This window comes from Salvelinus namaycush, chromosome 21, assembly GCF_016432855.1.
Source record: "Salvelinus namaycush isolate Seneca chromosome 21, SaNama_1.0, whole genome shotgun sequence".
Lineage (NCBI taxonomy): Eukaryota > Metazoa > Chordata > Actinopteri > Salmoniformes > Salmonidae > Salvelinus > Salvelinus namaycush.
The window spans coordinates 9,239,673-9,256,167 of NC_052327.1; the positions used below are offsets into that span (position 1 = coordinate 9,239,673).

The following is a 16,495-nucleotide window of genomic DNA, read 5'->3' on the forward strand; positions in this document are numbered from 1 at the left end:
TTGATGTTTGCTCTGATGTGGCTTTTATGCACGTGACCTGGCGTTACCATGACAACCACCCCAAAATGGTAAGTAACAATACCAGGAAATGAGCATTGCATCTGTGTGCAACTTCAGAGGCTATAGTGTGAATGTGCAAATCTGATATGGGTAAAACTGAGTGTGGACAGTGGATAAAAAAATTCTGAATTGGGTTCTTAGGGTGGGTGGTGGCTTTTTACCATTTATTTGGATTCCTCATGTCTTACTCATTATTAGAAAAAACTTTTGTGGACCTCTCGAGTGGCGCAGTGGTCTAAGGCACTGCATCACAGTGCTTGAGATGTCACTACAGACCGGGGTTGGATCCCAGGCTGCCGGCCGTGATCGGAAGACCCATGATGCGGCGCACAATTGGCCCAGCGTCATCCGGGTTAGGGGAGGGTTTGGCAGTCCGGGGTTTCCTTGTCCCATCGCGCTCTAGTGCTCCTTGTGGCAGATCGGGTGCCTGCAAGTTGACTTCGGTCGCCAGCTGTACAATGTTTCCTCTGACACGTTGGTGCAAGCAGTGTGTCAAGAAGCAGTGCTTGGCAGGGTCGTGTTTCGGAGGACACATGGCTCTCGCCTTCACCTCTCCCAAGTCTGTACGGCAGTTGCAGCGAAGGGACAAAACTGTAACCACCAATTAGATATCACGAAAAAGGGGTAGAAAAATATTTGATGAAATCTATCAATTTAAATGTCCAATTTGGGTGCAATCAATTTGCTTAATTTCTCAGAGATCAAATTATATAAATACAAAAATGCTGCAAGAATGCTAAACTTATCTGTTTAAAACTGCTAAAATTATTTCAGAACAATCTGAGATGGTCAATGTCATGGCTTGCTGAAATGACATGCAACGACCCTGGTGGGAAAGCAGCCTATAACCGGGGACTGGTGTAGTACCTTGTATTTGATGAATATGGCTGAGTTACAGTTTATCTGCACTGACGTGGCATCGTGACCCTGCTCATTCCAAACAACGGCTTGAGAAGTCCCCGAAGGGCCAAAGCTTGGAGAGAGGCCCCATCTATCTCATATATGTCAGCCCTCTAAGCCACTTTCTCAGACGTCAGCATGATACTAATAAGTCAGCCATGTAATGTATACATTTTTCATGGAAACGCTACTCAAAAGGAAAATAAGAAAGCCCTAAAAGCCTTGTCACAAACACAGATACACACACACACACACCTTCAACCAGTCTTATTTATCATCCCCCCTTCTCCTCTCCCACACCCTCAGTGTCACGCCCTGACCATAGAGAGCCCTTGGTCCTGGGCACCGGCGCAGAGGAGGGCTCCGGCCCTGGAGCTGGGTTGGACGCTGTGCCTGGACTGGGCACCGGCGCAGAGGGCTCCGGCCCTAGAGCTGGACGCTGTGCCTGGACAGGGCACCAGCGCCTCCCCAGTCCCGCTCCTAGGCCGGAGCCTTCCTCTGCGCCAATGCCCAGTCCAGGCACGGTGTCCAGTCCAGCTCCAAAGCCGGAGCCTTCCTCTGCGCCGATGTCCAGGCACGGTGTCCAGTCCCGCTCCAGGGCCGGAGCCTTCCTCTGCGCCGGTGCCCAGTCCGGGCGCGGCGTCCAACCCAGCTCCTAGGCCGGAGCCTTCCTCTGCGCCGATGCCCAGTCCAAGCACGGCGACCAGCCCAGCTCCAAGGCCGGAGCCCTACTCTGTTCAGCCCGGCGCCATGGTCGGGTCTGGGGAGGGGCTACGACCCGCACCGGAGCCGCCACCGACACTAGTCAACCCCCCTAACCCCCCCATTTGGTTTCAGGTTTTGCGTCCGGAGTCCGCACCTTTGGGGGGGGTACTGTCACGCCCTGACCATAGAGAGCCCTTGGTTCTCTATGGTGTAGTAGGTCAGGGTGTGACTAGGGGGTGTTCTAGCTCAATATTTCCATGTTGGTGTTTTGTATGGTTCCCAATTAGAGGCAGCTCTAATTGGGGATCATATTTAGGTAGCCATTTTTCCCACCTGTGTTTGTGGGATATTGTTTTGTGTTTGTGCATGTGCACCACTACTTTCATGTTTCGTTATTGGTTTATTGTTTTTGTTTAAAGTTTCACCGTAATAAAGATGTGGAACTTCAATCATGCTGTGCCTTGGTCCGCTCTTTACGACGATCGTGACACTCAGGGAACCCCAGAGCACACTTTTCCCAGTCTCCTCTGTAGCTCTGCCACCCTACCCAATGCTCAACCCCCATATTTTGCCAACCCAAATCCATCCCATCACTGAAAGCCAAATTTCCCAATTTCCAATTGTACAGAATCTCCCTCTCCCCCCTACCTACCCACCACACTAATTTGGTAATCCCCAACACAATCACCACTCCTCTCCCAAGTCTGTTAATTGTGCTTTGAGCTTCAGGCACCAAACTCGGAGTTGGGTGGCCTGTGTTTTTTTTATTTTTTAGATTGAGCGGTGAGCTAATGAGTGCATTCTGATTAAACCTATGGGTGGTGGTAACCCATACACATACACTGAGTATACCAAACGTTAGCAACACCTTCCTAATATTGAGTTGCACCCTTTTTCCCCTCAGAACAGCCTCAATTCGTTGCGGCATGGATGCTGGCCATGTTGACTCCAATGCTTCCCACAGTTGTGTCAAGTTGGCTGGATGACCTTTGGGTGATGGACCATTCTTTATACTGTGAGAGCAAAATTGCAAGATTGTTATAGTACTGTACCAGGGGGAGATGGCTCCAGTATGGAGTTGGAGGGCCAGACCCTGGTCTCTACACAATGAGGACAGTATTTACTGCAGATACTGTTTGCTGTGAATTATTAGTAACCTTGTGACCCATTCCATACATCTGTTGTTTGTCATGAACATCCAGGAGGATGGACTTTGCTATAAAATGCTGTGGCTCTAACCAGCTTGTTGAGTTCTCAGTGATCACCTCCAGGGGTGGTTACTGACCAGCTCCATTACTGCAGTAATTAAATAATAAAGTTCACTTGTTTTGAAGAAATGTAAATAACTCTCCTTTTGTTTACAATAATTTCACGACAATACACACAGGAAACTGTTGAGTGTGAAAAACATTGCTGCGTTGCAGTTCTTGACACAAACCGGTGCGCCTGGCACCATACCATACCATACATACCCTGTTCAAAGGCACTTAGATATTTTGTCTTGCCCATTCACCCACGCAAGGCTGCCGGCCCAGACAAAATCCCCAGCCGTGTCCTCAGAGCATGCGCAGACCAGCTGGCTGGTGTGTTTACGGACATATTCAATCAATTCTTATCCCAGTCTGTTGTTCCCACATGCTTTAAGAGGGCCACCATTGTTCCTGTTCCCAAGAAAGCGAAGGTAACTGAGCTAAATGACTAGGTCCACAGACGACGCAATCGCAAAAACACTGCACACTGCCCAAACCCATCTGGACAAGAGGAATACCTATGTAAGAATGCTGTTCATCGACTACAGCTCCAAACTCGTCATTAAGCTCGAGACCCTGGGACTCGACCCCGCCCTGTGCAACTGGGCCCTGGACTTCCTGACGGGCCGCCCCCAGGTGGTGAGGGTAGGTAACAACATTTCCACCCCGCTGATCCTCAACACGGGCCCCACAAGGGTGCGTTCTCAGCCCTCTCCTGTACTCCCTGTTGTTCACCCATGACTGCGTGGCCATGCACTCATCCAACTCAATCATCAAGTTTGCAGACGACACTACAGTGGTAGGCTTGATTACCAACAATGACGAGACGGCCTACAGGGAGGAGGTGAGGGCCCTCGGAGTGTGGTGTCAGGAAAATAACCTCACACTCAATGTCAACAAAACAAAGGAGATGGTGGATCGTGGACTTCAGGAAACAGCAGAGGGAGCAGCCCCTTATCCACATTGATGGGACAGTAGTGGAGAAGGTGGAAAGTTTTAAGTTCCTCGGCGTACACATCACGGACAAACTGAAATGGTCCACCCACACAGACAGCGTGGTGAAGAAGGTGCAGTAGCGCCTCTTCAACCTCAGGAGGCTGAAGAAATTTGGCTTGTCACCAAAAACACTCACCAACCTTTACAGATGCACAATTCGAGAGCATCCTGTCGGGCTGTATCACCGCCTGGTACGGCAACTGCTCCGCCCACAACTGTAAGGCTTTCCAGAGGGTAGTGAGGTCTGCACAACCCATCACCGGGGGAAAACTACCTGCCCTCCAGGACACCTACACCACCCGATGTCACAGGAAGGCCAAAAAGATCATCAAAGACAACAACCACCCGAGCCGCTGCCTGTTCACCCCGCTATCATCCAGAAGGCGAGGTCAGTACAGGTGCATCAAAGCGGGGACCGAGAGATAGAAGCTGTTTTTCAATCTCAAGGCCATCGGACTGTTAAACAGCCATCACTAACATTGAGGGGCTGCTGCCATCATGCTGACTCATCTCTAGCCACTTTAATAATGAAAAATGTATGTAATAAATGTATCACTAACCACTTTAAACAATGCCACTTTATATAATGTTTACATATCCTACATTACTCATCTCATATGTACATACTGTACTCTATACCATCTACTGCATCTTGCCTATGCTGTTCGGCCATCGCTCATTCATATATTTTTATGTACATAGTCTTATTCATTCCTTTACACGTGTGTGTATAAGGTAGTTGTTGTGAAATTGTTAGGTTAAATTACTTGTTACATATTACTGCACGGTCGGAACTAGAAGCACAAGCATTTCGCTACACTCACATTAACATCTGCTAACCATGTGTATGTGACAAATAAAATTTGATTTGATTTGAATGGCACACACACAAGGCTTAAAAATCCTTCTTTAACCTGTCTCCTCCCCTTCATCTACAGTTGTGGCCAAAAGTTTTGAGAATGACACAAATATTAATCTTCACAAAGTCTGCTGCCTCAGTTTGTATGATGGCAATTTGCATATACTCCAAAATGTTATGAAGAGTGATCAGATGAATTGCAATTAGTTGCAAAGTCCTTCTTTGCCATGCAAATGAACTGAATCCCCCCAAAAACATTTCCACTGCATTTCAGCCCTGCCACAAAAGGACCAGCTGACATGTCAGTGTGTCTCTCGTTGACACAGGTGTGAGTGTTGACGAGGACAAGGCTGGAGATCACTCTGTCATGCTGATTGAGTTCGAATAACAGACTGGAAGCTTCAAAAGGAGGGTGGTGCTTGGAATCATTGTTCTTCCTCTGTCAATCATGGTTACCTGCAAGGAAACACGTGCCGTCATCATTGCTTTGCACAAAAAGGGCTTCACAGGCAAGGATATTGCTGCCAGTAAGATTGCACCTAAATCAACCATTTATTGGATCTTCAAGAACTTCAAGGAGAGCGGTTCAATTGTTGTTACCATCAGTCCTGTGTCATGCCAACAATAAAGCATCCTGAGACCATTCATGTGTGGGGTTGCTTCTCAGCCAAGGGAGTGGGCTCACTCACAATTTTGCCTAAGAACATAGCCATGAATAAAGAATGGCACCAACACATCCTCCGAGAGCAACTTCTCCCAGCCATCCAGGAACAGTTTGGTGACGAACATTGCCTTTTCCAGCATGATGGAGCACTTTGCCATAAGGCAAAGGTGATAACTAAGTGGCTCGGGGAACATAACATCGATATTTTGGGTCCATGGCCAGGAAACTCCCCAGACCTTAATCCCATTAAGAACTTGTGGTCAATCCTCAAGAGGCAGGTGGACAAACAAAAACCCACAAATTCTGACGAACTCCAAGCATTGATTATGCAAGAATGGGCTGCCATCAGTCAGGATGTGGCACAGAAGTTAATTGACAGCATGCCAGGGCGGACTACAGAGGTCTTGAAAAAGAAAGGTCAACACTGCAAATATTGACTCTTTGCATCAACTTCATGTAATTGTCAATGAAAGCCTTTGGCGCTTATGAAATCCTCGTAGTTATACTTCAGCAGTCCATAGTAACATCTGACAAAAATATCTAAAGACACTGAAGCAGCAAACTGTGAAAATTAATATTTGTGTCATTCTCAAAACTTTTGGCCACGACTGTACACTGATTGAAGTAGATGTGACATCAATAAAGGATCATAGCTTTCACCTGGATCCACCTGGTCAGTCTATGTCATGGAAAGAGCAGGTGTTCTGTATACTTTTGTATAACTGTATTCGGAAATAAATGTTTTAATATATAGGAAATCTGCAGGCAAGATTCCAGTGAACAGAGTTTCAATCCCACAATTAGCACAATGTATTAGATTGCCGTAATCTGGCAATATTTTCATATTTAGTGTGTTAGATGTAGTCAAGGATGCAGTTGGACTGAACGAGAAGTTGCCCTAATAACAGTGTTTATCTAACAAGTAGAAAAATAAATATGGGCAAATTATGTGTAATTTACCAAAATCTGTTGAATACTTCTTTATGATTGACTCCATGTCATATAGTTGTTTTTAAATCAGTGTGCATTACACTTATTAAGAGGCAACATGTACCTGTACTGCACAATGGAGGATACCCTTTCCACATTACCTTGCATTTCCTGCCGTCCACCGTCTCCTCGTCGAACTCCTGGCCGATGTGGAAGTTGATCTCGGTGGTGCGGACGGTGGTGGATGTCTTGATGTAGAACTGCTCCCCGTCCTGACGGATCTCCACGTGAGGCTTGGAGGCAGCCGCCCCAGCCACCTTCCTCAGCATGGCATTCACGCCTGGATGGGCACAGCAGAGACCAGGGAGGGAGAAGGGTAGGAGGAGGGAGTTAGGCCTGATTCAGACAGACAGACACCCCCCACCGCCTAGATCCGTCTGGACCAGATTTACCCCAAAACAGTCCTCGACCTGACCCCTCTCTCACCACCCCACCCTGCCCTATCTCTCTCTCACTCTTTATGGACGTTCTCTTCTCTTGGCTACTTAATCATGTATATTTTCTTACTTTAAAAAACATGATAGGCCAACTGAATGAGGAATAGTTGTTCTTCAACAAACACCAATTAAAAGTGGTAAACCATAATAGTAGAGCATTGTTCTTCTGGTAAGTGCTCTGTGGTAACAAATCTGAAAACTTGAGGAGAAACCGGAGGAATTGTTGGCACTCCGGCCTGCGCAAGAGATTAAGTTTTTGGCCTGATTCCCCCGGCGGAAAAAACAACACTTGTTGTGTGACAGGGCCAGATCTGAATTGCGTTTCAGAGAATCTGGTGGCTGGCTGTGTAAAGCAGTGACTAAGACGCATGGCAAAGTCCTGGCATGAGGGGAGTTCTTTGGCATGCCCTGTGCCACTCTGCAAGTCTGTCTGGCCACCCCTATGTCCTTCCAACTGTCTGAATCCGCCCTACCAGGTCTTGCTGGTCTCTCCCTACCACTGTCCATATTATCTTGCAGGCAAAATGGCCACAGATGATACAGACTGACGGTTGAATTGTGGGCTTTTCAAGGAGGAGGACTCACTCCCAGACATTCACCCTATGGCTTCCCTCAAACATGCATTGATCATCAAGGGCTTTAGATACTTCCCACTGTTGAATCAACTGGTTGAATCAACATTGTTTCTACATCATTTCAACAACAAAAATTCAATGTGATGACATTAAATCAACGTGGAAAACTGATTGGATTTGCGAAAAATGTATCAATGTAAGGGAATTTTGTATTTTTAAAAACCAAATTTGAACCTAAATCCAATGACATAGTGGCATTTTTAAATATGTTTTTCACATTGAATTCACGTGAATTCAAAACTAGACATTGAATTGACGTCTTTGCCCAGTAGGTTTCAGCACTTAGCAACTGGTGTAACAGTAGTCTTAACCTTAACCAACTTGTGAATGCAACAAGCAAGACCACGTAACGAGCCATGGACCAGGGTATTGCGTATGTACGCTGACATCACGTCATAGCACTAAGCTGCACACAGCACTGCATGTTCCGTGCTGCCGTGCTGAAGAAACCGGCATCATGGTCCACCGTGCACCCCCCTCCCTCCGAGTTAACAGATGACTATTGGGACATTGATAGACACAGGCAGAGCCGCTTCGGAATCCACATTAGGCTGATGCACGGCTCTCAGTTAACCAGGCACTTATGCAAGAGGACACTAATGATCTGCAGGGGCAGTTGTGGTTAACCTCTACGGGATCGGTGTCCCCCCCGCCGGATGGTTGAGCTAACGTGCGCTAATGATTAGCATGACGTTGTAAGTAACAAGAACATTTCCCAGGACATAGACATGTCTTATATGGACAGAAAGCTTCAATTATTGTTAATCTAACTGTACTGTCCAATTTACAGGAGCAAAGTGAAATTTACAGTGAAAAAATACCATTCTATTGTTTGAGGAGAGTGCACAACAACAAAAAACTTTTATCACGGCAACTGGTTTGATGCATTCACCTCTGAAGGTAGATAATGTACTTACATTCAGTAATCTGTCTCTGATTTGTCATCCTGAGGGTCCCAGAGATAAAATGTAGCATAGTTTTGTTTGATGAAATCCATTTTTACGTAGGAACTGGGTTCTACAGTTTGAACCCCTGCTGTGTCTGTCCCCCCCCATCTAGATGTGTGAAGGTTAGTGTATTTTCTGTAGGGAAGCTAATTATCCATCTATGACATTCCTGGAAGTGTGTAAACTTAAATCTTTTATTACCATGTCATTTTTGTATGTTCTCTATAGTTATGTACTTGAAAATGTATCAATTTACCAATTCGGCACATTTGGGCAGACTTTTGTATTGTATTTCACCTTTATTTAACCAGGTAGGCTAGTTGAGAACAAGTTCTCATTTGCAACTGCGACCTGGCCAAGATAAATCAAAGCAGTTCGACACATACAACAACACAGAGTTACACATGGAATAAACAAACATACAATCAATAATACAGTAGGAAAATCTATATACAGCATGTGCAAATGAGGTAGGATAAGAGAGGTAAGGCCATGGTGGCAAAGTAATTACAATATAGCAATTAAACACTGGAATGGTAGGATGTGCAGAGGATGAATGTGCAAGTTGAGATACTGGGGTGCAAAGGAGCAAGATAAATACAGTATGGGGATGAGGTAGATTGGATGGGCTATTTACAGATGAGCTATGTACAGGTGCAGTGATCTGTGAGCTGCTCTGACAGTTGGTGCTTAAAGCTAGTGAGGGAGGTAAGAGTCTCCAGCTTTAGATATTTTTGCATTTCGTTCCAGTCGTTGGCAGCAGAGAACTGGAAGGAGAGGCGGCCAAAGGAAGAATTGGCTTTGGGGGTGACCAGTGAGATATACCTGCTGGAGCGCGTGCTACGGGTGGGTGCTGCTATGGTGACCAGTGAGCTGAGATAAGGCGGGGCTTTACCTAGCAGAGACTTGTAGATGACCTGGAGCCAGTGGGTTTGGCGACGAGTATGAAGCGAGGGCCAGCCAACGAGAGCATACAGGTCGCAGTGGTGGGTAGTATATGGGGCTTTGGTGACAAAACGGATGGCACTGTGATAGACTGCATCCAATTTGTTGAGTAGAGTGTTGGAGGCTATTTTGTAAGTGACATCGCCGAAGTCGAGGATCGGTAGGATGGTCAGTTTTACGAGGGTATGTTTGGCAGCATGAGTGAAGCATGCTTTGTTGCGAAATAGAAAGCCGTTTCTAGATTTAATTTTGGATTGGAGATGCTTAATGTGAGTCTGGAAGGAGAGTTTACAGTCTAACCAGACACCTAGGTATTTGTAGTTGTCCACATATTCTAAGTCAGAACCGTCCAGAGTAGTGATGCTAGACGGGCGGGCAGGTGCGGACAGCGATCGGTTGAAGAGCATGCATTTAGTTTTACTTGCATTTAGCATTTAAGAGCAGTTGGAGGCCACGGAAGGAGAGTTGTATGGCATTGAAGCTCATCTGGAGGTTAGTTAACACAGTGTCCAACGAAGGGCCAGAGGTATACAGAATGGTGTCGTCTGCGTAGAGGTGGATCAAAGAATCACCAGCAGCGAGAGCGACATCATTGATGTTTACAGAGAAGAGAGTCGGCCCGAGAATTGAACCCTGTGGCACCCCCATAGAGACTGCCAGAGGTCCGGACAACAGGCCCGCCGATTTGACCTACTGATACAACATTTTGAACAGTAATGCAATGTTTCTTTGAATCAGTCTAAAACATTGCACATACACTGCTGCCATCTAGTGGCCAAAATGTAAATTGCGCCTAGACTCCTAAGTGATATAATGGCCTCTCTCTTGCATTTCAAAGATGGCATGTTTTTTCTTTGTACTATATTTTACCAGATCTAATGAGTTATACTCTCCTACATTAATTTCACATTTCCACAAACTTCAAAGTGTTTCCTTTCAAATGGTATCAAGAATATGCATATCCTTGCTTCAGGTCCTGAGCTACAGGCAGTTAGATTTGGGCATGTCATTTTTGGTGAAAATTGAAAAAAAGGGTCCGATCCTTAAGAGATTGTGCGCACGACTGAACGAAATGCAGAACAGACGGAATGCATGCAATCTCTCTGAACCATACAATCATAGCCACGAAGAATGGTCCCCATTGGGTCATAGCTGAACTGTGCTGTGTTGGGTTGGCAGACATCTCACAAGGAAAATGTAATCAAAGCTCAGAGTGGTTCACAGGATCTGTTTGGTGGAGGCTAAGCAAGGTCAGTAAACTGCAGCTTGCATATTAAACAAACTTAGTTAAGCTGAGGGACTCAAACAGGTCCAGAACAAGGGGGTCAATTTTCTTTCATTTCAGGTAATTAATTTACAATTCATGAATGGAAAAGGATTGGGCAGTTTTCAAGTTATAGATTGAATTGTAATGTTACTTTTTCTGGTTTGAACTGAATTTGTACCTGGAAATATAGAACTCTAACATGTTTCTGTTAACTGTTTAACAGGCCCCCTGAGCCAATTTGATGACACGCACCCGTCGGATTACTAACTGTTAAACTGTTTAATGGTGCTCACAACTCAAAGCCATCCTCTGAGCAACAAACAAACCCAAACAGCCCCATAGGGAATATTCTCACCCAAACCCAAAATGTAACCAGTGTGGTCTCATTGCTTGAGCAGCATGGTACTTACAGTCCAGACACAGAAAGATCCAGCCACACAAATGAGTGACCCAGATAAACTGGTCCAATTCTAAACCATCACAATGATCAGAAAGGGAAAAAAAGCAAGTGAGAGAAAAAAACACAAAAGGCAGAAGAGGAGAGAATTCCATGAAGACCTCCACTGACACTGCTAACGCATGCCCTACTTAAACGTTAATACATGAGTAATGTTGTTCCCATGCACATGCAGCCGGACCCCGGCTATAACAATACCATGTCTATATCATTGACATCTCCTGTAGCTGAAGGCTTTCCCGCTACAGCTTGCTTGTATGCTCTCCCTCCCTCCTCATTTAGATGAGATAAGACAATAGCATATTGTTGGAAGTGAAGCAATGCCCAAGGAAAATACAAATATTTTTTTAAATGCACATGATGGTTAAAGCCCACGCAGGGATGCACTGTGCAGGCTATTGAAAAAAGAAAGGGATACAAAAGAGAGGGATGAGCGAGACAAAACGTCAAGAAGGGGCTTACCGAGGGCTTTGAGAAGTTCGTCAAAATTCTCACTGCTCTTCATTTTCCAGGTACCGGCAAAGTTGGGCATTTCTGCTGGGGCTGACAGTAAGGCTATGCCTGCAAAGAACCTGCTCCACGCTCTGTGCTTCCTATACCCTCTCTCTCTCACTCTCCTCCTTTCCTCTGCTTTGCACTCTCTCGTCCACTCACAACCTCTGCCTCTCTCAATCTTCCTCTCTCTCCTTTCTGTATCTCCCTTTCTGTAGCAGCTTCAACTTCCTCTTTGCCACGAGATTAAGCAAGTGTCTCTATTCTTCAAACACACCTTTTTCTTACTGTCTGCCTTTTACTCCCTCTATCTCAATTGTAGTCACACTCTCTGACTCTCTCTCTCTAGTGTCAGTTTTGACCTTGTCTCTGTCAGTAGTTATAGCAAGTGTCTTTAATCTGAATAACTATAGGTCCCTCCCCCTAGAAGCCCTGTCCTATTATTAACGTAAGACATTTGACACAATCTGTTCTGAGACTAGACAGAACACACCAAATTTGTCCTTCCCTAACCCAGACTGGAATTCAGAACCGAGATGATAACCTTTGTAAGCATGTGTGATTTTTTTTAAATTCATGTAAATTATTCATATTTTTGGTATGGTAATCAATTACATTTTCTGATGGAATTAACATTTTAAAGTCATGTCTGATACTTCCAGTTAGTGATTGTGTATTGTGATGGGAATAGTTTTTATTCATGGCCCAATCTTACATGCTTATGGCAAAATCTTCAGATATGGTTAATCCACTACCATATGGTTGGAAATGGAAATCCTTTATTCATTGCATCCTAACTTATTGTATACCTTATATCGCAAATCGGTCCCCTTATATGAATGCTCATATCGCTCTCAATAGTGAAACCTTTACCTTTTGTGGCACACTAAGGGAACCCGTGTGGCTCAGTTGGTAGAGCATGGCACTTGCAATGCCAGGGTTGTGGATTAAATTCCCATGGGGGACCAGTACAAAAATGTATGCACTCACTACTGTAAGTTTCTCTGTATAAGAGCATCTACTGAAATGAAGAAAAAAAAAAATTCTGAGGGCTTCATACAATAAAATATTTTAACTTGAACTTCACTTGTTTAAGTCTTTGATATTTTGAAATTGTCATGAGCAGAAAGGTATGGAGTGAGTGCACATATGTGTGTGTGTGCGCGCGCAACAAAAGTACCCCATTAGCCCACCATACTCAGTTAGTCTCATACATACAAACAAAGCACACTAATGGCTATTTTCAAACTGCCAGCACCAGTTGAGTTGATTATGAACAATAAACAAGGTGATTCCCCTTTCTACTTTTTAACATATTGATTGATTTTATCTGTTTACCATCATTGAACGATACAATAAGAAGCAACTTTACCGGACAGTTTTTAAAATAATGCAAAATTGTAAACAATAATTACAATTTAAATAATTTATTTCCATTGCCCGTCAAGGCTTCTGTGAAATAACTCAAGTGAAACAGCTCAGCTGGAAAGTTTTGAAAATGCACCACTTTTGGATTAATCGTTTTTTGGGGGATTAAAAATTTAATTTCCTTCACCTTGACACAGTTTGCCTCCAAACTCTAAATCCAATAATCAGGCTAAAAAGATTTTTTTTTAACAGCTTAAGCAGAAGAGGTAGAAACTCCCCTATCATTTCATCATTACATAATCACCCCCGGAGAACATGGAGAAGGAAGGGAGCGCTTGCTCTAGTTGGAGTAACATCAGTGGTTAATTGTTATGAAAATCTACCAAAAAGAAGTGTAGGTGAATAAAGCTTGGGGTTGTGAAAATGGAAGGGGAGAGATCAGAGGGTTCTGATCCTCACAGTATGGGTCCCTTAAGCCAGACATGGCAGGCAGACACCAGATGAGCATTATCACGGCTCCAAAGCACTCGGCCCTGTCAAAGAATTCATGCCAGAGAAATCAGGCCTACCTGCCTGGGAGATTAGAGAAGAAGGGAATATATAAATAGATAGTTAAGTGAAAGAGAAAATGAAAAGTTTCAGACTCAACAAAAGACAAGCACACCATATCTTTCTCCCCCCTAAAAAAAAGACATGCATAGGCCTACCCCATTGTGAGTTTGGATTAGTACTAGTAGATATATTGCAGTAAAACAAAGATTTTAGGACATTTTGAACCATTTCAGATGTTTTGGTGAAAAGTACATATTTTGTCATGTACTTTGCGCCGGGCAAAGCTGATTGAGTATTGCAACTTATATATTTTTAAGTGAATGTTTGCTGTAAGGACCCATGTCTAAAGTGTACTTGATGATGGATCACAGCAATGACACTGACAATTTCTGGAGCATACAAACTGAACATCGAATACATTGTTGTAACATAGCCGATATGTTGGTTGAGGGAAAAGTAAAGACAACCATATTGTAAGAAGGTCAAAATAAATAAAAACTTGGTAAGAAAAATCACATCTTTACCCACAATAGAGGAACAGGAAAAGCTAAGTACAGCAAACATGTAAAGGGTTTTAAAAACGGTGTCTTTCTCAAATCAATGCAAACCCATTAACATCAGCTGCATTAAAAAAATAACCTCTGACGTGAGTAATTCCCTTTTAACATGTTGCAGTTAATGCAAGACATCAACTCATTATTAACAATAATTTCCCAAGTCGACTATAATGAGTCATGTGGATGTGCCTCCCAGTGAGGCAAACCGCAGCACTGAGATAGGTAATGAGGTGAAACAAGCTCTGGAAGCGAAGACCTGTGGCAGAAATGGGCAGAATGAATGCACTTCATTGCTTTTGATGAGCAAAATGTTCCCTGCAAAAAAACATAAATAAGTCTGAAGTGTACTTGATTGAAAGAAACGCTGGTCTGGAAGTAAACACTTATTAGGAGCACAGAGGAACAATGACGCACTTCCTTCCACTAACAACTGCATTCGATTCAGCTCAAGAGCCTTCTGAACATAGAGTACATTCACAAGCACACACACACACACACACACACACACACACACACACACACACACACACACACACACACACACACACACACACACACACACACACACACACACACACACAAACAATTGTATTTATGAAGTAAAAGACTTTGTGGAGATGGTATGATGTGCCCATGTGCACTGTTGTGAGCATGTGTTGCAGAAACAATTAACCAACCCCCCTTAAACTTCAAACGGCTCGACAACATCCGCTGAAAAGGCAGAGCGCGAAATTCAAAAATATTTTTCCGAAATATTTTACTTTCATACATTCACAAGTGCAATACCCCAAATGAAAGCTTAACTTCTTGTTAATCTATCCATCGTGTCTGATTTCAAAAAGGCTTTACAGCGAAAGCACACCATATGATTATGTTAGGTCAGAGCCTAGTCACAAAAAACATACAGCCATTTTCCAGCCAAAGAGAGGAGTCACAAAAAGCAGCAATAGAGATAAAATGAATCACTAACCTTTGATGATCTTCATCAGATGGCACTCATAGGACTTCATGTTACACAATACATTTATGTTTTGTTCGATAAAGTTCATATTTATATCCAAAAATCTCAGTTTACATTGGCGCGTTATGGTCAGTAATGTTGTGCCTCGAAAACATCCGGCGAATTTTCAGAGAGCCACATCAATTTACAGAAATACTCATCATAAACTTTGATAAAAGATACAAGTGTTATGCACAGAATTAAAGATATACTTCTCCTTAATGCAACCGCTGTGTCAGATTTCAAAAAAGCTTTATCCGAAAAAGCACACCATGCAATAATCTGAGTACGGTACTTAGAAACAAAAACAAGCCATACAGGTACCCGCCATGTTGTGGAGTCAACAGAAGTCAGAAATAGCGTTATAAATATTCACTTACCTTTGATGATCTTCATCAGAAAGCACTCCCAGGAATCCCAGTTCCACAATAAATGTTTGTTTTGTTCGATAAAGTCCATAATTTATGTCCAAATACCTCCGTTTTGTTAGCGCATTTAGTTCCCAAATCCAAACTCACGAGGCGCGGGCAAGTCCAGGCGAAGTTCAGACGAAAAGTCAAAAAAATGATATAACAGTTCGTAGAAACATGTCAAACGATGTATAGAATCAATCTTTAGGATGTTTTGAACATAAATCTTCAATAATGTTTCAACCGGAGAATTCCTTTGTCTTTAGAAATGCAATGGAACGCAGGTCGCTCTCACGGCCACGCGCGTGACCAGCTCATGGCATTCTGCCAGACATATGGTTGAAACAGCTCTCATTCTCTCCCCCTTCACAGTAGAAGCCTGAAAGAAGGTTCTAAAGACTGTTGACATCTAGTGGAAGTATATGACCCCATAGACACTGTATATTAGAAAGGCAATGAGTTGAAAAACTACAAACCTCAGATTTCCCACTTCCTGGTTGGATTTTTCTCAGGTTTTCACCTGCCATATGTGTTCTGTTATACTCACAGACATCATTCAAACAGTTTTCTATCCAAATATACCAATAATATGCATATATTAGCTTCTGGTCCTGAGTAGCAGGAAGTTTACTCTGGGCACGCTTTTCATCCGAAAGTGAAAATGCTGCCCCCTATCCCAAACAGGTTTTAACAGGGATACATAGAGACATACATGGTTATAACCAAAGTGGCATTAAAAGGACCAGTGTTGGACTTACCATTAGGCAGAAGAGGCAATTGCCTCAGGCCTCACATCATCATGGGGCATCATGAGCAGGGAATAATAAAAAATAGTAATCATTAAAAAAAAGATATACTTTTTCCGCTTGAGGCCCCCCCATGCTCTGTCGTGCATTTCTTTAGTAAAAAGACAGGAACTGCTGATATTGCTCATCGAAGCAGAGGCACAGGACGTGTACACTATATATACAAAAGTATGTGGACACCCCTTCAATTTAGTGGGT

At 43.7% G+C, this 16,495-nt stretch overlaps 1 protein-coding gene across 1 annotated transcript in view; it reads right to left on the minus strand.

Moving 5' to 3' along the window:
• Positions 1 to 11,892, minus strand: part of crabp1a (cellular retinoic acid binding protein 1a) — a 31,535-nt gene extending 19,643 nt beyond the window's left edge. The window contains exons 1-2 of the mRNA XM_039018071.1: positions 11,575 to 11,892; positions 6,526 to 6,704 (exon numbers count right to left, since the gene is read on the minus strand). Coding sequence (XP_038873999.1) covers positions 6,526 to 6,704; positions 11,575 to 11,644 — 249 coding nt within the window. The 5' untranslated portion in view covers positions 11,645 to 11,892. The remainder of the gene's footprint in view (positions 1 to 6,525; positions 6,705 to 11,574) is intronic.
• Positions 11,893 to 16,495: the final 4,603 nt, after the last annotated feature.